General features: G+C 51.5%; 1 protein-coding gene across 2 annotated transcripts in view; it reads left to right on the top strand.

Annotated features, from left to right (window-relative positions):
• SHB (SH2 domain containing adaptor protein B) overlaps nt 1-23,464 on the top strand; it is a 136,003-nt gene that overhangs the window by 104,506 nt on the left and 8,033 nt on the right. Inside the window, exons 4-5 of one of the 2 annotated variants that reach the window (XM_040481747.1) lie at nt 45-216; nt 5,387-5,506. In XM_040481747.1, coding sequence (XP_040337681.1) covers nt 45-216; nt 5,387-5,506 — 292 coding nt within the window. The remainder of the gene's footprint in view (nt 1-44; nt 217-5,386; nt 5,507-23,464) is intronic. The other variant, XM_040481748.1, reaches the window with a different exon arrangement.

Here is a 23,464-nt window from a genome sequence, read left to right as displayed (position 1 = left end):
TGGGTAACACTCTGGTGACCACGCACTTTCTTTCTCCCCCACAGCTCAGTTTAACGGCAATGAGAAACGGCAATCATCCCCCTCACCTTCCCGGGACCGGCGGCGCCAGCTTCGAGCTCCTGGAGGGGGCTTCAAGCCCATCAAGCATGGGAGCCCTGAGTTTTGTGGGATCTTGGGAGAAAGAGTGGATCCTGCTGTCCCCCTGGAAAAGCAAATGTAAGTTCTAAGGGAGCAAGGCACAGCCTCAGCTGCAGTTCATACAGTCACTGCTAAGGCTGAGAGAAGATCAAAGCCACCATCAAGTCAGTGGCTGATGAGATTAGGATACATGTCTCCTGATTCTTAGCCCCATGCTTTTTCTCTTCATACTGTATCACCACCTTTACTTTGGACTATTATAAATTGGATTCATTTTCTAGCTACATTGATAGTTTTGCCTTACATCTGCTTGGCATTTGTTGGGCAAGGATTTAAGGCTCTAGATTTGGGTTTTCTCAGCCTGTTTCCCCTGAGATTTCCCACCTCGTGACCCAGTCCCATCCCTGCTGCCGCCTTCCCTCCCTATTCTTCCCTAACACTGTCACCCCTCCCCTTGACCATGGTGGTCACCTCCCTTCTCACTGTGTGCATGCCCCTGCTCTGCTCTGAAACCTTCAGTGGCTCCCCATCACCTCCAGGATAGTCTCATCTCCCTAGCCTGCCGCTCAGTCTGTGAATTGCCCCCAGACTGCTTTTTCGGTGTCTCGTCATTCCATATACCTGGACTAAAGTGAGCTTCTCCAGGTACTTGATAAATCGGGTCCTGCATCTTGTGCTGATACCTTTAGCCGTATCATCCTCTTAACAAGCAAATGTGCGATAAATGGGGTTATCATCCCCGTCACGTAGCTGGGAAATCAAGACTCCAAGAGGTGCACAGCCTTGGGATGTCACAGCCCACAGTGCAGAGGCAGGATTGGAACTCCAGCCCTGTGCCTTGACCTCACTCTCCCCTCACTCACCTCTCCTCGTACACACTCTTATCCCTCACCCTTTGCACAAGACTGGCACAGAGGAAGCACCATAAGGACAGGAGATGTGCTGACAGCTCGCCGATCCCTCATCAGACTGTCCCACATGTGTGTCACGTACTATATTAATCTCCAGCGGGGGATTCTGGCCTCAGCACAGCCGGCAGTGCATCCCTCACAGGAAATGCTCACTTGGCGAACAGATGCAGGGTTTTCCAAATGACATCATGTGCCATGGGCCCCTTTTTCAGCTATCATCTGATAGATATGCTATCATCTGGCGGGGGGTTGCGCAGCCTCCTCTGTGACCCCCCATGTCTGCTGTACCGAGCACATAGGGGAGCACTCCCAGTGGGCGTCTTTGCTAACTGTCTGTCACAGCCACCCAGATTGGGTGGTAGGTTTTGCTTATTTCTGATCACTGTGTACTTTTTAATTAACAAACAAAACATGATCCAGAGATAGCTGGGTGCTGTTCAGCCTGCATCCTAACCATTTCCACCCAGTATCCCTCTCTAGCTCCTGCCCCTGTTGGAACATAAGCTCTGTGAGGGCAGGAACTGATCTGGGTCACCACTGCATCCTCAGTGCTTTGGAACGATGCCTGGCACATAATAGGTGCTCAAAAAACAGTTGTCCAGGAAATGGATGAAGTCCTCAAAGAGCTGTCAGTGCTGTCTCTTTCCCTTCCATCACCTCCCATTCTCTCTCACTCAGCACAGTAGACGACTCCCTCCTTTGAAGATACACTCTGCTCCTGGTTTTTCTCCTGCCTCCCTGGCCACCTCTTCTGTCTCCCCAACTGGCTCCTCACCTCACTCAGCTTGACCTGAGGGTGGGACGGTCTGGGGCTGGGTTTCCAGCTACGTGTTCTCCCTGGGTAGTCTCAGCATCCCACACACCACCTGGAACTCCCAGCTCCTACATCCAGCTGCCATCTTGGCATCTCTGCTTGGCTGATGAATGGGCTATCTCAAATTTAGTATGTTTAAAACTGGGCTCCTGATCTTCTCCGGACACTTGCTCCTCCCCCAGCTTCCCCACCTCCATAAATGGCATCACATCTACCTACTTATTCAAGCCACCAATCTGGAGTCTTCTTGGATTCCTTTTTTTTTTTTTTGCCTTACACTAGCATCTAATACATTACTAAGTTCTGCTAGTTCTCCACGCAGAATAACAGGCTGAATCCATCTGTTCCTCTTTGTCTCAGAGCCACCTCCCGTGTGGACCACCGCAGAAGCCCCCTACCTCATCTGCCACTCTACTGCCCCTCTGGCCCCTCTTCAGGGTAACCTGGTTGGTCTTTAGTAAGACCATCCAGAGCAAGTATCATCCTCTTTTTAACACTCATTGCCCTCTGCTGTGCTTAGATGAAATCAGACTTCTTCCATTGCTCACAAGGGAAATTGGGCTCTGCCTCCCTTTCCACTCTCATCCTGTACCACTCCCCATGCTCACAGTGCTGGGCAGGGCCATTCTTGCTGTCTTTCTGTTTTATGAACACCCCGAGCACATTCCTACTTTAGGACCTTTGCTGGTTCCTCTGCAGAGAACATGTTTTCTTTGGCTCCTTACATGATTGGCTCCTTCTCACGATACAGATTCTCAGGTCAGATTTCATCTCCTTGGGAGCCTCCCCATTCTGTTCATTCTAACTTAGGCCCTTCCTGTGCCCCAGTCAATGCCTATCACAAACTCAGGATTCCTACATAGCAGTTGTCACTTTCTGATATTGTGTCCTTAATCTATTTGTTGACTCTCTGTCTTCCCTGCATCAGCCCCATGAGATCAAGGATGTAGTCAGTGGTGAGTAAATATTGGATGAGCTAATGGGTAATGCATAGGCTGAATGGCAGTGGTTGAGTCTTCTTAATCCCCAGGATTCGGGCATGACAGGCCAGCCCCACAAAGTCCAACACATCCCCAGACAGCCTCCTGCCTAGATCCTGTTTGCAGTCCAAGCAGAGCCTGCTTGGGCCCAGCAGTTGGCCCTCAGCCCCCCATGGGGCCACCCAGGCCCACCCTGTTTCCTGGTGGCCAACTTCATGCTGACAGGCTGGCCAGTGGCTGGCCCTGGCCCCCTGAGTGTGTCCTTTGGCCCGTCTCTCCCAAACTGCCTGGGTCTCCTTTGAATCTCGACCTGAGTCCCTGCCTTTCTCTCAGGGTGCAGTAGCTGGGGCAGCAGGGAAGGAGCCAGCAGCTCATCCTGTTTACCCACCAGGGATTACCTTTAACCAAGATCCCGAGCCCCCGGAGGCCCATCTGCTACCAGCTCAGCCCCTGTGCTCAGGGAGGGGCGGAGGGTGGGCGGCACTTCCCTAGAGACTTCTTCTAGGCCTTTCCCTGAGGATGGCTCTGCTTCAGATGGCTGGAACTTGTTTTCCTACTAAAACATGTTTGTCAGCTCACTGGGGGTGTGTTAACACAGGTGAAATTTCCCAGAAAACGACCTTGCCAAATCTGTTAACTCTTAGTTCTAAAGTCCATTCCATCCTTGTCTGGCTGTTTCCCCAAACTACAGTCATGGATCCCTTCCAAAGTGTGGCTTCGGCCCTCATATCTCTGGAAGTGTTTTAATTACAGGAGCCTATATTCCTCTTCATTTCTCTGTACATCTAGAAAAGAAGGCAGTCTACACTTCCCCTGCCCCTTCCCCTGCAGAGATCCAGCCCCAGAGCTGACCTGCTATGGGTGGTCACCTCCTGGGCGGTCAGTGACTCACATGCTCACTGGGCAGGGACACTTGTATCTGCTCTTCCCGCCCTTGCTTTCCTGAAGCAATTGGGTTTTGAGGTTATAATTATGTCATCACCACCACTGCAGCTAACTATTCAGAACGCTGCTTTGTAAATGGCAGAAAGTGTGCGCTGAAAGGCAGTGCCGTGCTTTTCCCTAAGCAGAATGCCTGTAGCAGAATGCTCAGAGGCACTGTTGGCAGGGCACCCCTGGGCCGGGACCAGGAGGCAGCAGCATCCCTGCTTACACCTGGGAATTTGAAATGCGGCCTACGGTGGGCAGCAGCCTGAATAATGATAGTTGGGGGAGTTACCCATGGCCATCTGCAAGTTCAGTCTCTTTCTATGGATGCTGGGAGCTGCCATTTGTTGAAACTCACCCCACCCCAGGCTCTGCATATGCCCTTCTGTGCGTCATCTCATTTAATCCTCACATCCCAAGGCGGGAGTGGAGTGACCCTAACCCAATAGAGAGCCGAAGTGCAGCCAGGTTCCGCTGCTTGTCCCTGACTGCCCAGCTGGCAAGTGGCAGAGCGGTCTGTGCCTCTGTGGCCATCCAGCACCTGTGGTTCTCTTCCTGGCCTAACTCGCCGCCCTCCCACCACCCCTGCCCCTTAGAGACTGTGATGTAAGCAGAAATGCATTCTGGGTAGACCCACTGACTACCCCCATCTTGTGATCTTCACTCTTCCTCTGAAATTTCACCTTCAACTCTCCCAATCTTGAAAATCAGTTGTTCGTCTTTTGTCCTACAGCGGGGGGGCCTTAGTCATGTCGTCTGCCATTATACCCCTACCTTCTGATTCTGCTGCTCACCACCTAGTGTCCAGAAGCAGTGATGTCGGGCTTCCCACATGCCCGACCGATGCCAGATTTGCTTGACAGGAGCACTGGTGTGGCTTTCCCACCCAACCGTCTGCTGTCCTGAGTGACAAGCACCACCCACTTGTCCCGCAGATGCCAGGCACATGTCCCTCCTGTTAGCACCCTCTGATGGCCTCCGTGTCACTCAGATGGAGAAAGCCAGGGTCCTCTCATTGCACACCGGCCCCCTGAATGGCCCTGCCTGGTGGCCTCGTGGGTTGCACTGCCCACCCCTCCCCCTTGGCTCCCTGCAGCCATGCTGGCCTCCTTGCTGTTTACCAAGCACATCGGGCACTCCTGCCTCGGGCCTTTGCCACCCCTCCCTCTGCCAGAAGCACTCTTTGCCAGTTACCTTCCTTTGTGGCTTCCTCCCTCAACTCCTTCAGGTCCACATTGAAAATGTCACTCTTTCCGGAAGGTTTCCCTGGCTCCTGCTTAAAATAGCAATCCCTACCACACGCTCCAAACCACACTACCCTGCTTCATTTCCTGCATAGCACCAAATTGTAGTGCAAGCCCTGTGAGGGAGGAGGCTGCAGACTTGTTCACTGCTCTCTCCCCAGGATCAGGCATGCGGCACACGCTCGGCAGTTCCATACTGAATGACTGAATGCATGCACACACACACACACACACACCTGCCTTATAACGAGGAGGCTGGGACATGCCAGCTGCCCCCAGACGGGGCTGAGCCTCCCCAAGGAGGAGTTTGCAAGGGTGTCAGCTCTGAGGGTCCTGTCCTCTTTGGGTTCTGACCCTCTCTCTCCTCTCCAGCTGGTATCACGGAGCCATCAGCAGAGGAGATGCCGAGAACCTTCTGCGGCTCTGCAAAGAGTGTAGCTACCTTGTCCGGAACAGCCAGACCAGCAAGCATGACTATTCCCTCTCCCTGAAGTGAGTACAGCCTCGCTCACCCCTCTCAGCCCTCCTCGGCAGCCTCGAGTGAAGCGCTGCCTGGCCCTTGTGTCTGTGGCAGAAAGACCCGCCAGTGTTCCCCAGGAAATGTGCCAGTGTGAGATATTTCAAGCCTTGGTTTTTCAATTTGATCCTATTCTCCTGGAAGGCAGAGGAGTTCTTAATTTCCTCCGCCCCAGAAGAGGAGGGGCATTTTCCTAGGATTCAATATTAAATACCCAAAGAAAGCTTTCATATCTGCTGTGAACCAGGAACCTAATGAAGCTCCGAGTATACCTCATCCCTCCCTCAAAGCTCACAGGAGTCCTTTGATGAGAAACATATGGTCCCCATCTTGCAGATGAGGAAACTGAGGCTCAGAGAGGGACTTGGAAGGCCCAAAGGGCAGAGCCAGGACTCCAGACCAGCTGTTTGACTCTCCACAGCACCGCACTGCCACTGTGAGAACAGCCCTTTCCCTATGTTCCAGGTTGCTGTTTGGGTGGGTCTGATTTTTATGTGTGTCACAAAGGTTGTGAGGAGTGCTGGGAAGAGCCAGGGAGAATCCTGCTGGTGTTCTCCTCTGTGGCTGCTTTGTAAACTGTTGGGCCTTTCTGACCCATGAAGCATCACTGTTGAGATAGGCAGCCTCAAAAACGAGAAAAGGGTTTTTTGCTTGAGTGCTTCATCATTCAGTGCTATTGCTAAAGGGGACCCAACAGATTATCTAAACCCCATTTTACAGATAGGAAAACCGAGGCCTAGAGAGAGGAGGGATTTCCCAAGGAAATATAGAGAGCTAGTGGCAGAATTGGAGTTTAAGAAACCCAGGCCCTTTAGCCAGCACAGACCCCCGGGAATATTGAAGCCTTCTGCCTGGCTTCCTCTCTGCACTGCTCTCCGTTCTTAGAGCCTGTGACAGAGAGAGGGCCTGCTGTGATGTGACTATCAGCTGTGTAGACATTGGCAACAGTGCAGCCAAAGAATGAGAGATTGGCCTGCACTCTGTGCTCAGGACTGAGCCCACCCTGTCTGCTGGGCTCTGCCCTGAGAAGGACCATGACAAGTTGCAGAGCATGGTCAGCGAGCAGAGGCAATGGATATCTGCCTGGGGAAGAAAGGACGTGTGGGCACATGGTGAGAACCACAAATCTCTCAAGGATTATCAGGACAGAAGGAGCAGATGTGGTCAGGGGTCCCCAGATGGGACTTATGGGCAGGCAGATTCCAGCTCAGTGAGAGGAAAAGTTTTCTAACAGTCAGAACTGATCAACAATTAGATCCATCCAAAACTGCCTCGATAGGTAGTGAGTGTCTCATCACTGGGGGTGTGCAAGTGGGCCTGGATGGCCCTTGTCAGGGAGACCATGGAGAGGATTTCTAACAGCAAAGAAGGCACTCAGGACATACAGCACCTTCATACTTCACTGTCCACCATCAGACCTGTTGGCATAAAGGATCTGTTTGGTTATCTCAGCCGAGAAGATCTCAGTACTAAACTGCAGCAGGGCTGGGAGGCTGGACTGGCAATGAGCACAGTCGGAGATCCCTCAATGGATTGAGGAGCGGGCGGCAGGGGAGCAGGTGCACATCACCAGCCATGCTGACAGGGACCAGGGGGTCCTCATCTGCCCACTGCTGCATGCAGCCCCACTCCCTCCCTCACTGTCCAAGGTAACTGAGCTCTTAAGTGATTCTTCCAGGTCTCCAACCCCACCCCCACCCCGCCTCAAGGTGAACTGTGTTGTTCTGGGTTTCGAGAGGTGAAGGAGGCAGGTGACAGCAGAGATGGGATTCCCACGTTACTGCCCTTCCACGATGACTGAGGCAGCCCACCCACCCCCTGGGCTTCCTCAGTGCAGCACTCAGTACACTGCCAATCTGCGTTCCTCTGTGAATCTCTTCTCTCCTGGAATCTAGGACCTGGCCAGAAGACTGTTCCCAAAACCACTGATTGAGTGCAGCAAGGAAGGGGTGGTGGAGCACCCCATACCAGTCCCGGCTGACCTTCCTTTCCATGACCCTCCATGAGCTGGGCAAGGGCTGAGCCTCTGCACTAGGTGGACCGGGCCCCATGGGGACCCCGGCACAGCTCTGCCTGCATGGGAACAGTAGCCTCCCCAGTACCCAGCAGTGTCACAGTTGAGGCATCAACATGGAGCCATATGAGGAATCTCAAGCCAGTTGCAGAAGTAATCATACCAACAATACCTTCAGGATCCATTTCTCAGTCTCCTGTGAAATGTGCCCTGTTATGCAAACAGGCCTAAAATCTACCTCCTGCATGGGTCTCTAGAAGAATATTTCTATCACAGCCCCAAGAGTGCAATTCCTTTTCACCCTGGGTGTGCCCCGTTCCCTAAACAGTAGTACCACTCCAGAGGGATGGACAGCACATTGGTTCTGTTTTCACAGTACAGGCTTATAGTCCTGTGTGCAGGGCTGCATGCAGTGGAGAAAGCAGGGGATAGGCTTCCCCACTCCACGGCCTTATGGCCTGGGCAGCCGTGTCACTTTTTTGAGCTTTCTCTGTGCACAGGGGATGGCAATGCTCTTCGTACAGAGGGAAAACATCTCTAACCCAACCAGTGCAGTGTAAACATTATCTTGTATTATTCCCACCCTGCCCCTGCTTTCCCAGGTTGGCCTCATGGTTTCATTGAAAGCTGTTTTTAAGGGCAGCAGAGAGAACCTATTGTCCAGAGTTCTGGACAGGAGTCCTGACCTACCACTCACTGCTCACTGTGTGACCTTGGGCAAATTCCTTCCTTCTGGGGCTCAGCATCCACATCTTTACATTGGGACTTTGATGGTTGCTAAGGACACCTCTGACATCAAAGGGTCTCTGACTCCCTGGATTTCCCGTGTCCATGGGCTCAGCCTTCCTTTGTCTTTGGAGCACTCTGGTCAGATCCCCTGCACCTCTCAAGCCAGGGAGGAAGTGGAAGAGACTGAGAGCTGGGCCCAACAGCCTGTGGCAGAACCCCCGATAAGAACACTCTGCCATCAGGCCTGAGTTTGGGTGACTAGTCTCTGCCCACGGGTGCTGGAAGTTTAGTTTTGCATGCTTGTCTAGAGCCATAAGATCCCAAAGGCCAGATGAGCAGTCTCACACGGCCAGATTTCCCTTGAAGAAGCCCAAAATTGAGGAGGCAAGCTGGGCCATCCTGTGGCTGGGCAGGGCAGCCTGCTAAGGGGAGGTGAGCTTGCTTTCCAGCGTGGCCCTAGTTCACGATAACCAGCTCGGGAGCCAGCCAGGGGGTGATACCTGGCATTAATCACCTTAACCACAAAGGGAACGACGCTGGTACTGAATGTCACGGCTGCTTGGGACAAGTGCCAGCTTTTCCAGCCACCACATGACGTGTGAAGTCTCTCAGATCCCCAAGGCCTGCCTGGTAGGGGCAGGGTATGATCAGCCTTCCCCGTGCATGGTGTTGTCAGGAGCATGGTGTAAATTGACATTGGGATTCCAGCTGTGTTTTTATGTGTGGATCCTTTGTGAGGATGTTCTAGGGTGGAGGAAGGATTTGGGGGAATCCAGCCTCAGATGACAGCCCTCCACCTCTTCCATCCTTCTCTCAGCAGATATTTACCGGAACCCACTGTACCAGGCACTGGGCAGGGCAGCATAGAGAGCTGAAATGAGAACAGCTCAGCTTAGGCCACAGGAGCTCACAGCCTGGCCCATCCGTCCTGGGCCTTGCTACAGCCAGGTTTGCATGAAAGTCCTTGGGGACCTGGAGTTGGCACAGGAGTGGGCAGTCCCTGACATGGAGGGTTAGGAGAAGCTGCAGGTGCACTTGAGCCTTAAAGAGAGGGTAAGTGGTCCCCAAGCAGGGACAGCTGGGGGGGATCTCAGGTGGCAGGGACAGCCCAGGCAAAGCCCTAGAGATGCAGAAGAGCTGTTGGCAGGCCTTGTGCCTGCCTCACAAAGGAGTTGAGACTTAATATTTAGTGATGGAGCCACTAAAGTGTAGGGCCACTCTCAAGGATCTGCCTTTATGCTTTAACCCCACTTCTTGACCCTGTCTCCCTGCGTATCTGCACGACCTTACATCTTAGAAGGCCTGAGCTTTTGCCCTAGGACAGCCCCACCAGGTGGCGAGGGCAGAGAGCACCATCTTTTTCATTTTAGGGTAAAGGCAGCTGAATGAACTTCCAAAACTGGAATGGAGGCCACGGACTCCCAGCCCAGTCTCTTCCCACCCCTCTCAAGCACTTCTTATACCAGGTCAGAGGTCACCTGGAATGACCTTAGAGGCCTATCTGGTCCTGTCTTTCCTTCATGGGTGGGGAGACCCAGACCCAGAGGGGAATCGTGATTGACCTCAAGGCTACCTAGGTGGCAGCTGATGACACTGACAATGGAGATGGCGACTGCTCTCCACTGTGGGGACTGGCCCAAGCTGCCACCCATCTGCCCCTCGCACTCATGGTGATCCAAAATGACGCCTGCGCTCCTCACCTCACTGCCGGTAGATCCCCTCCCTGGCAGATACCCCCCACCTGTGGAGCAGCCTTACCGAGACCTTGCCCAGCTGCTTTGGAACACTGCCCTTATCCCCTTCTCCCAGTGGAACTCTCCCTCTTCCCAGTCTCCAACCTGACTTGGGGGCAGCGGGCCCTTAGGCTTCTTCTCAGCTACTAGCAGACACATTGGCCTTTCAGAACACTCACTCCGCCCTCAGGGAAGCAAGGGGTTGAACCTTTAGATATTGGCAAGAAAACACCACACTCTAACAACTTCCTGTCTGGAAAGGCAAGCAGTGGGGGAAAGGGATGAAAAGTTGAAAAATCTCATTAAAAAGGTTCTTCAGGCACTTTGGACTATGAATGACTTTTTGCAAGTTCCAGTTTCATGAGTTTTTGCAAAGGAATCTGGACAAGATGAGGGAAATAGGACTTCAAAGACTGGAGGGCTTGCAGCTGGTGGGGGCAGGGAGGCAGGGTGAGTACTGGGGCTCCCCTCCGCATGTGCTGGGCAGGCTCTGCCTGCACTGGGCCCATCCCTGGGAGCAGGCAGAGTGGCATTTCAAGGCCTTGCAGGGATATCGCTACTCCTTTGACAAGGTCCCCACCCTGGCTTTTTTTTTTTTTTTTTTTTTTTTTTTAATTTTTTTTTTCAACGTTTATTTATTTTTGGGACAGAGAGACAGAGCATGAACGGGGGAGGGGCAGAGAGAGAGGGAGACACAGAATCGGAAACAGGCTCCAGGCTCTGAGCCATCAGCCCAGAGCCGGACGCGGGGCTCGAACTCACGGACCGCGAGATCGTGACCTGGCTGAAGTCGGACGCTTTACCCACTGCGCCACCCAGGTGCCCCTACCCTGGCTTTCTTTAGGCAGTGAGAGTCCCAACCCCAGTGGGGGACATGGCCCCAAGGAACCCCCATAAGTAGATCATCAGCTTTCGAATCCCTAGAAGCAAACTGCACGGCACCCTAGTAAAAGTGGCCCAGATTCTGACCTCAGGAGACACTTCTGGGGTCTGGCCTATTTGCATCAGGATGCAACTCAGTCTTGATCATTCAGGAGCCTTCCTCAGCCCCCATAAGCTCTGCCTCACTGAGCATCAGTTATGTACTGGACTCCAGCCCTCCAGGAGTTCGTAGCCAGAGGGGAGAGGATATTTACACCTGTTGACTCATACACTCACAGGACTGCTTGAGGGCCACCCAAGGCAGAAAGTGCTCAGCACTGTGAAAGAGGGAAGGCACCCAAAGAACAGGGTATTTGTAGGATGATCGGGTCATCCTATAGACAGGGTAGAGAGGGCAGCCCACGCAAAGGCAGGTAAGTGCAGACTTGAGTCAGAATGACAAATAACACTTCAGTGGGAGCTGGGGAGAGGTACAGCCCTAGTCGCCAAGCTGAGGAATTTGGGTTCTATTCTCTAAGGTAGGGGGCATCCCTGAAGGTTTTGAGCAAGGTGCAGTCATGTCCTCAGCTTTATTCTAGAACCATTAGTGAACCAGGATGCACCATGAGTATTGTCCAGGAAGGACCCCCGCTTCTGCCTCCCTCGGTCCTCCCAAGCCCTCCTTTCCCCCCACGTACCCACAAACATGCCACTCGAGCTAGCACAGTCCAAGGGGCTAAGAGGCAGGCATCCCAAGGAGAGATCCAGGGCAGCCCTTTCCAAGATGTAGAGGGACAACATGGGCTCTGCAGTCAAAGATATTGAAGACTTTGGAGATTCAAAGAGTTTGAATCCTGTCTCCATCTTTTACTTGCTGTGTGATGCTAGGCAAGTGACTTTTACTTGCCTGATCATTGCTCAGAAAACCGCATGGGCCACTCTTATAAAGCTGTTGCAGGAAGTAACGTGGCTCTGCAGGTTCACCCTATGCATTTGCTTCCAGGTTAAGGGCTCCACAGTTAGGGTGAAATGGTTCACCCTATGCATTTGCTTCCAGGTTAAGGGCTCCACAGTTAGGGTGAAATACCTCTCCCCTAGGTTCCAAGGATGGTGGGAAGACTCAGCCCCATCTCCTTCTCCAAGGAGGAGGTAGGACAATTTATCAAGAACATGCCTCTTGCTCTGATTGCTTAAGGACACCCGCCTGGTTCCTGCTTGGAGCCACACGTTTGTGCTGATGGCTGGGCAGCCAGTCTTCACCAACAAACGCTTCCTGGGGCTCCAGTGTGGGGTGGTGGGTGTAGCAGGGCCAGGAGGAGCAGATGGGTTGCATTCCAGGGGAGCTGGGGGCACATTGCTGTTAGAGTTGTTTTCTTTCTTCTCTCCCTTCATTGATTTATATAGTAAAGGAGAGAGTTTTCAAACAGTAGGCATGTCTGGGTCTGGGCAGGCAGGCTAGTGATTAATCTTCGTTTGTTGCTGCTGACAGCTAGGAGCAAGAAATAATAAAGGTTTGCAGGGTGAGGAGGGGTGGGGAGTGCAGAAAGGCTGCTCACTCTTTGGCCTTCGGTAGGGAGCACAGACTTCACTTCCCTCTACCATCAAAGCACCCCTTGTTGGTCAACATTTGAGGCTCCAGATACTTCAGGGTGGCTGCCTGCTCCCGAGGGTGAGCCCCAGGATGGTCAGGGCCTCCCCAGTTGCTGTTAAGCTCTCCGCACTGTGTCATCTCCAGCCCCAGAATGCCTGGACTTCCTTCATCAGTGGCCCTTTTCCCAGCCCTGCTCCTGAGGGCGAGGCCTAAAGAAAGGCAGGGTTGTGCACCCAGAGGACTGTCTGTCTCTGATGTGAGGGACCCTCTGACTCCACGCCTCTCTGAGCTGCCAAGTGGGTGTGAGGGCTGCAGGAAGGGCACACGGAAGGGAGTTGAGGGGGGGGCAGACCGTGACAGCAGGGGCTACTGGGGACCTTGAGGCTTAGAAGGAGGAGGGGCTCTGATATGGTCCGAGGAGGACTGAGGCAGCTGTGAGTGGGCAGGGTAAGGAGCTGCCCATGCTGGGGAAAGAGCAGCACAGTAGTAGAAGCTTCCTACTTTCCAGCCCACAGTTACCAATATATCGCATCGTGAACATCTTCTCCGCCCCCAAGGGAGGCAGCTCTGTGCAGCTAAGCCACGGGCCTTTAAACCCAGCTCTGCCTCTTAATAGCAGGGTGGTCTTGGGCAGAAGATGGTCTTAACATCTGTGAGCCTCAGTTTCCTCATCTATAAAATGGGTTTTACAGCTCTATTAATGAAGAGACGTTGTGTGAGGTGTTTAGCATGTGCCCAGCATACAGTAAGTGCCCGTTCAGTAAATGAGTGGTAGTTCACAGTCTTTGTTATAGACTTTGGAGAGCTGCAGGTGGTTGGAAAGAGCTCAGCATGGTCCAAAGCCTTGTGGATTATCTGGGTCTGGCTTAGAAGTTTCTGTCTATACCCACAGCTGCTCCCCTCTATTAGGGTAGGATTTTAGAGTTTATGCAACTCAAATGCAACTCAAAACCCTGCATTGACTTCGAATTGCACAGAGCTGGAGTCAAATCCAGGCTGCCCTCTTCCTGGTTGTGTGACCTTGGGTAAGTCACTTAGCCTCTGTGATCTCCCAGCTGAAGATGATGAGTACCTCAACAGGCTTTTCCTCATGTTCTCATGGTGAAGCATTTTTGTGGCAAGCCAGAGCAGCTGCTCTGGGACATAGAGTATGCTAAGCAGAAATCTTGGGATTTAGGGAACAGAAGGAGATCTTTTAGATCACCTGGCCCAATGCCCTGTACAGGTGCAGAAACTGGGGCCCAGAGACAGCAAGAAGCTTGCCCACCTCCTGGCTTCCCGGCCAGACCCTGTTTTCTGGCAGCATTTGAGTCGGGCTGAGACAGAGGGCAGGAGGGACAGGGCTGGAGGGGGGGCAGGTCCGTGTCTTTGTTCCCACTATGTGGAGGATTTCACATCCTTTCAGGGCTAGTGGAGGAAAAATGAACTTTTAGCTCAATTAGTGTGCACTGTGCTTCCTCCTAAAAGGTTTAAACGAAATGCCACAATTAGCTGCTACTGTAGGCAAAAGAGGCTCCTCAAACACTCTTCACAGGAGGCCAAATAGCAGTGAACGTTAGAATGTGCAGACACCTCACAGGATGAAGGGACATGCCATCAAGAGCTAGCATGAGGAATAATAGATGTTTCCCTGTACTCAGAATTACTGAGAAAATATGCCCTGCCAGTGGTAAAACATTTCCATGGATGCTATCCTCACCACTAAAACAGGCACCTCTCCTACTTTCCATATATGGTGCTTTGGTGATTCTGGCTTGGGCCCAGGAGACCCGGGTTCAAATCCTGGCCCCACCTCTGTCTAGCAGTGGGGTTGTATACCAGTCAGAAGCCCATTCTTTTCTTGAGGGGCACCATGATTTGGGGGGATTCCCTGTTGCAGTTGACATTTTCAGCGCTGTGGGGCCTTGGTTTGGGTTGCAGAAATGGCTATAGTGAGGTGGTATGTGACAGGGCATCTGGCGTGGTTGCTGATACTTACAAATACTGGGTTTTCCTGCCCTGGTAGTTAGTGTATGGGAAAAAGGGCAGGAAAGATTACCTTTATCTTAACACATGCAGAAGCTGGGGCTCACTCTTTCCTGCAGATGAGTGAAGAGCTGGGCTTAAATGCAGCCCAGTGCCCTCTTTCTTTCCTTTGGAGCCTCTCTGAGCAAAAACACCCCCAACACTTTCCCTCCAGCCGGGCCCAAGAAGCCCAGGGAGGGCCCAGGCAGGTGTCTGGATAGTGTAGCCCCAGGACCACTGGATAGTGTAGCCAGATTTTCTGAGCAGGACCTGGGCCACAAGCCCTTTGCCAGGCATTGCCTGGCATCTTCCCTGAGGTGACATGTAGAAGGCCAGAGACCCTAAAGCTCCTTCCCTCAGCTTGTGGGAGCCTGAAAACATCGGGATTTTTCTGGCTCTGAGGTGACAGTGTCAGGATACAGACCCAACTATAGAGTCCACTTTTCTTCTCTGGGTCCAGCTCTCAAGCAGCAGAAGCTGGGAGCATCTAGGGATCTGGTGGCAGAGAGGGAGGTTGAGGCCAGCTCAAAAGGGACAGTGGTGGCCTCCATAGCTGGTGAGACAGGTTTTCAGAAGCCGCCCAACCATGGATGTGTCTGGAAGGCGGATCAGGAGTGCAGGCTGGCTGCTGGGGAGGCAGAAGTAAAAGGGAGTACATGGAACTGATGAGGGCGAGAAGGGTGGAGGAGCCAGGACCTCATCCAGATTCCTGAATGACTGGTGAGCTATGGCATCACCAACTGGAATGGACCTAGAATGGTCAGATGGACCTGGGATGGTCAGTTTTGTAAAGACTCAGGAAAACACACTCTCCCTAACTCAACTGCCCTCTTTCCACTGGTGCCCCAAACCCGGAGGTGACAGGCACCTGCACTCACACTGCCAGCCCATTCTCCAGAGCACCCACTGGCGTGGCAGGGCCAACCGTGCCCATTGACAGGCTGGGGTTTCCCTCTCCGACCTGCTGCGTCTCCCCTCCCAGCCAAGCATTCAGGTTTTGCTCCCCTGAGAGCTCCCCAGTCCCCTCCAGCATCTGAGCCACCCCGATTACATTTCCAGCTGGTTTTTAATTATCTCCTATCTGCCCGCATAAATCTGCCTGTGTGGCACGCCTACCAGGGGAGGCGTTCCAACTGCCCATGTGTCGCCAGGAAATCTCTCATGCCCCGGGACAGCTTCTCTTCGGAGGCCCTGGGTGGTCTCTCCAAATGAGAAAAACATTTCCAATCACATTTCTAACATCTTGTTAATAGGACTTATTTAATAATATTTTTGCAAAAGCCATCTGGGAATGGCTTGGTTGGGGACTTGGGGAGGGCATATGGGTGCTGCAGGGACGGTCATGGTGACAGATACAGACTTTGGATCTGCCATCAGGGAAGGGGCAGGAACATGGAGAAGGATGCAGCCCTCGGCCAGAGGACCAGGGCCTGACTCCCACTGCTTCCACCTGTGTGAGGATCACCCAGCAGGTAGCTTCGTCAGGTCTCTGAGCCTCTTAGCCCGGAGGCTCAGGAACACAGTGAAAGGAAGGAAAGCCCTTTGTAAACTTTGAGAGGCTATGCTAGTGCAGGTGGCATTATTTGCTTGCCCCAGGAAAGTATCATGGTCTTCCTCTGCTTCTAGCTAGGCAAATAACGCAAAGGTCCCCAGAGGAAATATGTTGAGCCCCCCAGAAGCATTTGGCAGGGCTTGAAGCAAACAGCTTCATACACTAAAACCCTAAGATGCAGGATTGCTATTCCCCAGACCTTCAGGCCCTTAAAATCAGAAATAGGGTCTTGAATCGTCCCAGTCAAGACCCTGGCTTTGGGATGGGAGAAGCAGGCACAGGAAGGGGAAAAGACCTTCCCAAGGTCCTGGGCAAGTTGGTGACAGAGCCCCAATGTTATTACCCGTCTGAGCCCCACAGCACTATATTTTCTTCTCCCATTTTCCACATAAACCCTCTTGGTATTTGAGGCAGATTTATAAAATCAGATGTCAGATTTTATAGCTGTCATCTTTGCTCCCACAGTTCAAATGCTATAACTATAAAAATAATGTTTTGCCACATATGAGTGTGTGTGTGCATGTGTGGTGTCACGCTCGCACACATGCACACCCTTCCACTTTGCTGGCTGAGGCGCCCCTGCTCCTGGTTCTTGGTACCTCACACCTGCTTTTTCCTGGGCAGGTCCCCTAGTGAGCAACCACTGTCTTCTTTCCAGCCAGGGGTGATTTCTGCCATTTTTAATGCCTTTTTTTTTTTCTTTTTTTTTTTTTTTAAGATTACTTCACCCGAGAGGAATATCAGAAACAATTGCCTTGGCAAAGCTGGCTTATTAGAAATGCTTTAATTAGAACTTTTTTTTTTTTTGCTATTTTCCCTTTGAACATCCACATGCTGCTCATGGTCCCAGCCAGCGTGGGAACCAGCCTGCCACATTCTCAGCAGACCTTCAAGGCAGGGCCGACAAACAAGTCAACAGTGTGGCTATCACTGCTGTGTTCCTACTGTGCACCAGGCCTCTAACTGGGCAGGGAGACAAAGACATATCAGACTCTAATCTGGTAGTCCTGGCAAGGGGACAAGCAGGTAGGTGAGTGCTGTGATATAGGGAGGTATGGCAGAAAATAAGCGAGGGGGGGAGCAAGTTAAGTGAAGGCTTCCTGGAGGAGCTGGCATTTGAGCAGGGCTGAGGAAGATGACAGTTTATCAAGAATAGCAAGGTAGATAGAGAGTTAGGTTTGGGATTGGAGGAGAGGTCTCTGCAGGATCCATTCTTCCTCTAGTCCCAACTAGTTTTTTCAGTTGTCCCTACCACAGAACCTCCCCCCTTGGCCCAGGTGACCAGTAATATTATGGACAGAGACATGCCTTAAAAACTCTGAAGTCCTAGTCAGCCCTCTCCAGCTCTTCATAACATCCCCATTTGTCCCACAAGGAAAGGGGTTCGGCAAGACTTGGGCCTTACCTGTGGCCATGACAGCTCTCCGCATTCCCAGCTCTTCATTCTTTTGACCTCCTGCTTTGCCAAAGAGCAGACCACGTGCCCATCATTTCTACTTGACACTCAAAGTGTATGCCCCACCCAGACTGGACAGAGCCTCCCAGGGAGAAATGCATTTACACAGTGCCCAGCAGGGCTCTTTGTGGTCCCAGGTACCTGGGAGACGTTGATTGGAACAGGCCTCTGCAGAGTGTCCTGTGAGGTGGGTAGAATTATACCAATAACAATGATTAAAAATATGGGGCGTTGTACAAGTGAGGATAAAACCACTGGGGAGGCAAATGTATAAGATCGAGTGATCTGGGCAAGCCCAGATTTCAAATCCACAATCTCCAAACGTTAGCATAATCCCACTGGGAGTTCATATTTTCAGGCCAGAAAAATACCTTTTCTGTCTTGAGTTATTCTCATCTTAACCAAAAATGTATTCTATGAAGAATCTAGGGCTGTTTTACTTTTTTGCGGGAGTTGTGCTTTTAAAAAGCAATCAGTTCCGATAGTAAGTTAACTTTTTGAAACTCAATTACTTGCAGCCATGCTGAAAAAAACTATAATTAATGTGGTCAAATCCTAGCCAAATAATAAAATGAAAGCTTTGTTGTGTATCAAGGCAGAAATCAATCTCATTAGGGAGCAAAGAGCCGGAGATTTAATTTTGAGGAAATTCTCCACCCTGTGGACAGAGGTTGTCAAGAAGCTGCCAGAATGAATGCCCAACACAAGAGGACTCACCCTCCAGAGCCCAAATTACTGAGGACTGATTGACCTTTCAAAATTGCATTTGCATACCTTCCAAGTGTGGCCTAAGCCAGTGGGCTTTTGCTCTTTAATGTTCTTGGACCTGGTACCCCTTTTGGTTTGGGTCAAGAGGTGAATGTTATCTGCACCCAATGACACTGGCATGTCAAGAAGATCCTGTCCTTTGGAACTTGGGATGAGGTGGCCTCAGAAGGTCAGTAGACATGAGAAAGGAGTTTAGCAAGGATTTGGGGTGTGCACATTGATGGTGGGGTCATTTCCAGACAGCAGGGCTGAGGGCAAAGCCGGACAGACCCACTAGAGACGATGCCCAGTTGCACGACCCCAGATGCAAGGGGAATAGTGAACAGCAAGTGTGACCAGAATGGGAAAGGACAGGAAATTCTGCCCTGTGAGGACATCTGGAGAGAGAGCAGCCTAAGGTCTGCTCCTGCTTCTGTCTTCTGGTATCTAAGAGGCCTTCCCAGGGCAGGAGGAATGGGCTGTGACCCGCAGGAACCAGAGCTCGGAGCTGAGGCTACTATCAGTGAGATGCACTAAATTCAAGATGGACTTTCCTGTGGTCAGAGCCATCAGAGCTTGGAAGGGGTTTTCCTGGCTGGGGAGTAAACTCCCCAATGCTGGGGGTAGGCAACAAAAGCTGGACACCAAGTATTGTGAATATTGCAAAGGCATTTCCATCGTGGGACCGCACTAGAATGGGGGTGCTTAGACCTGCATGTGCATCAGAATCTCTTGGAGAGCATCTTAAAAGCAGATCTGGTTCCAAAGAGGCCCAGGGAGCCCCAGGTTTGACAAGTCTTGAGGGACTCTGATGTGGGCATTCTGAGGCACATTAGAAGAAACTATTTTTGAGAAACATCCACTCTTCTCCCAGCCCTGGGATGCTGGAACTTCTGTAATGCAGATTGAGTCCTTTTGTTTAATAGCCGAGTTGTCATTCCTTCCTTGTCATGTGATGTGAGCATCTCCTGTGTGCCAAGTTTCAAAGGTTTACAGGTTTGGGGAGCCTGGATGGCTCAGTCAGTTGAGCATCCAACTTCAGCTCAGGTCATGATCTTGTGGTTCATGGGTTTGAGTCCCACATCAGGTTCTATGCTGACAGCTCAGAGCCTGCAGCCTGTTTCAGATTCTGTGTCTCCCTCTCTCTCTGCCCCTCCCTCTCTCACGCTCTGTCTCTGTCTCAAAAATAAATAAACATTAAAAAAAATTTTTTTTTTAAAAAGGTTTACAGGTTTGCAGGACCTCAGGGGTCATCTAGTCCTGTCCCTTCGTTGTATTGATAGGGAAATTGAGGGCTGAGAGGGCAGGAGCCAGGGCTGGGATCAGGTTCCTGATGTCCAGTTCAGAGATCTTTTCACTTGCTTTCAGTGGACTTCCGGGAACATTGAAAACTACTCCCATTTCACACATGAAGAAATTGAAGCCCAAATTCCAAGGACTGTTGGGAGTTCTTCCACTGAGAACCACTGTCATTCACATGATTTGCAAAGGTCCTTAGCCAGGGTGTTTGAGTGGCTTACAGTCAGCAGTGTTTGAAATTCCAGAGAGGAGAAAACTACCCTCGGGTTAGGTACAAGGTCACTCAGCAGATAGATCTGTTTTGTTTTGTTTTTTTTTAATTTTTTAGGTTTTTATTTTATTTTTGATAGAGAGTACAAGTGGGGGAGGGGCAGAGAGAGAGGGAGACACAATCTGAAGCAGGCTGTAGGCTCTCAGCTGTCGGCATAGCGCCTGATGTGGGGCTCGAACTCACGGACCTTGAGATCGTGACCTGAGTTGAAGTCAGATATTTAACTGACTGAGCCACCCAGATGCCCCAGATCTGTTTTAATTTGAAGTCTTTAAAGACCCCTGTGCATTTTCTTTTCTCTCTTTACGTTTTTTTTCTTTTTTGAAGCAAAACTGTAAGCTGGATCAGGTGCTTTGTGAGCAAGTCCCTTCCTTGCCATGCTAATGGACTCCCTCTTTCAGTTAGCAGAGGAAGCCCCCACCAGGACAGGAGTTGGGTGGGAGGATAGTGGGGGCAAGCCCTGTGATTTAAGGATGAGATTCGGGGTGTGGGAGATTGCTGCTTCCCCCGTCTGCACCCCCACCCCACTCTCCCTCTCCACTTTGTCATACCCCATCTCTGCTGACAAGACGTTATAAAGACTATTGGTAATGGCCAAGACTCCCCTACAACTGATAGCATGGGGGCGCGGCATTCTGGCCCCTGATTCGCTGGGAAATTAGAGCAAACCTCCACCACTCTCTGGGTCTCAATGTCACCTGTAAAATAAGCAGGGAACAAAATAGTCTCAAAAGCCTCTGCTTGGTACTTTACCTGCCTCAGAATACATGGGTGCCTGGGTGGCTCAGTCGGTTAAGTGTCTGACTCTTGGTTTCGGCTCAGGTCATGATCTCACGGTTTTGTGGGTTTGAACCCTGCATCGGGCTCTGCACACTGCTTGGAGCCTGCTTGGGATTCTCCCTCTCTCTCTCTGCCCTTCCTCCACTCGTGCTCTGTCTCTCTCAAAATAAATACATAAACTTAAAAAAATAATAATAAAGAGGGGCGCCTGGATGGCTCAGTCGTTTAAGTATCTGACTTCGGCTCAAGTCATGATCTCGTGGTTTGTGGATTCGAACTTAGCATTGGGCTCTGTGCTGACAGCTGGGAGCCTGGAGCCTGCTTCAGATTCTGTGTCTCCTTCTCTCTCTGCCCCTCCCCTGTTCATACTCCGCCTCTCTCTCAAAAATAAACAAACATTAAAAAACAATTTTTTTTTTAAGAGCACCTGGGCACCTCGGTTGGTCAGGCGTCCAATTTCAGCTCAGGTCATGATCTCACAGTTGGTGAGTTCAAGCCCCGCATTGGGCTCTGTGGTGGCAGCTCAGAGCCTGGAGCCTGCTTCAGATTCTGTCTCTCTCTATCTGCCCTTCCTCTCCTCATGCTCTGTCTCTCTCTCAAAAATAAACATTAAAAAATTTTTTTTTAATTTTTTAAAAAAGAAATGGTGAATACAGAGCAATATGCACAGTAGTACTTAATAAATACAGTACAATCATGTATGACCAGTAGTTTTTAAGCAGAGAAACTTCTTTCCTCATCTTTCCTATTCTGTTTTCAAGTGGAGCCCTGTGTGTTACAATGTACTTTTGAGAGGGTCATGAAATACTGCTTGATGTTTGGGGAAATTGATGCCAGGGAAGTAAACACACTTCCCACTGTCACCCAGTGGCAGAGCTAGGGCCACGGGGGCTGCCCAGCTGGAGGAGATGGTCCTACAGCCAGGAGTCTGCCTGGCCATCCATGGCTTCTAGGCTGCCAGCATGGCCATGAATGACAGACCGGAAGACAGGAAGACACATTCACTGCTCAGCCCAGACCACATGGAGCCAGCAAGACAGACCAGATGGGCAGCAACTTGTATGTGGGCTCCTGCAGAGCAGATGGAAACAAAGCCATGTTAGAACCCCAAACCTTGGCACCCGCCAGACTTGCTCACGCACTGCCCAGCTCAGACCTCAGACAGCCCCTGTTGGGGGGGAGAGGTGTGTGTGAAAGCTCCATTCCACAGATGAGGAAACCGAGGCTGAGGAAGCCACAGCTCAATGTAGCAGGGCAAGGACTCAGACCCAGGTGGCGGTTCCACAGGCGGCGGTTCCTTTGGGAATGGTTCTGCTTTCCTTGCCAGGCGTGTCCCCCCTTGTCTCAGCCTTTCCTGGGTCAATCCCAGGTTTCCAGCTCCCCTGTGCCTTTAAAAGCCATTGTGCGCCTCCAAGTCCTCTCAGCCACTGGTGTTTACCACCACAGCTGCTTTTGCCCACCCTCTGCTGGGTCCCTGTTCTGGAGCTTCCTTCAGGTGTGGCCTGCCCCCCACCCCCATCTGCTATTTGTGGGGAGGGTAGGAGGTTGGTCCTTCAAAACAGCCTGGAGCCCTTTGCAGCCAAGCAGTTTGGCAAACTCTTTGTGTGTCAAGCCCTTAAATGTGGAGCAGGATGACCTAACCTTTATCAAGCGTTCACACTGCATTCATTCACAGCTAAGTTCTCACTTACCCTGATAACTACTGTGAGGGTGGACTCTTGTTATTCCCATTTCACAGACGCAGACTTTTAGGCACTGGAGAATGTGGGTGTGTGGCTTTAACCTCAGTGCCACCGGAAGTTGAGACTGGATTGTTCTTTGTTGTGGAGGCTGTCCTATGCATTGTAGGTTTGCCAGCACCCTTGGCTTCTGCCCAGATGCCAGCAGCACCTGAGTTCCCAGGCACTGCTGAATACCCCCCAGAAGGGATGAACTCACTCCCACGGAGAACCCCTGCTCCAAGGAGCGTATGGGCTGGGAAAGGCTTGTCCCAGTACATGGAAACCACTCTGAGCTGAATGCATTCTGTCCATCTGTTGGCACAAGTGTTAGGACTGCTCTTATCATCGTGCTGTCCCTAAGCCTGGGCGTCTGCTGTGCCCACTGCTCTACTTGTCTTTCTTCCTGCACTGAGGATAGCCATCCTGCCCTGCCTTAGTGCTCCTGGCTGGTGCTGGGGTGACCGCTACCCTCCTTGGGACATCCCTCATTGGCTTGAGAACTTTAGTGCTGGAGGGACCCCCTCCACCTTTTCCAAATGAAAGAAACTGAGACCCAGGGAGAAGGTACTTGCCCGGTGCATGACATCATCAGTGGGATCAGAGTTTGAACTCAGGCATCTGACTTTTGTCTGGCCACCACCGCCAGCCCCCACCTGTCCTAAACACAAAAACTCATTCGCGTTCCCAGAAGAGTCCCGATTAGAAGTAAAGGGGAAAACAAAACAAAACACGCTAGACCCTCTTGCCTCTTCCCAAAGCTCTGACAGCATTTCACATGTCACCCCCACCCCACTTCCTCCCCTCCCCTTGCAGTTTTCGTGTGCACTTGGCTGAGCCTGAGGACTGATGGGAATCCTAAACAAGGGGACTGCAAAAGTTATCCAGCCTACCCCGAAGCATCATTACCCTTTTCACGCCTCCAGTAATGGGAGGCTTACTCTGCTGTCAGCCTTGATCATTAAAATCCTCCTGTCTAAAAGTTTGTTAGTCTTCTCCTGAGAAAATTGCCTAAAATGGATTCATTTTGACCTACCCGCTGCTCTGTGTGGCACAAAACAAACCTATGCCTTTCCATGTTTGCTGGGAGAGGCTTCTGCCAGCTCCCCTTCTGCCTGGAGATGGCTTTTTGTCATGATTTACTGAAGGCTCTCACCCCGAGCCGCCAACTTAGAGCT

The sequence above is a fragment of the Herpailurus yagouaroundi genome, unplaced genomic scaffold, assembly GCF_014898765.1.
Source record: "Herpailurus yagouaroundi ecotype Mexico unplaced genomic scaffold, PumYag 160, whole genome shotgun sequence".
Lineage (NCBI taxonomy): Eukaryota > Metazoa > Chordata > Mammalia > Carnivora > Felidae > Herpailurus > Herpailurus yagouaroundi.
This window is presented reverse-complemented; position numbering and strand designations above follow the sequence as displayed.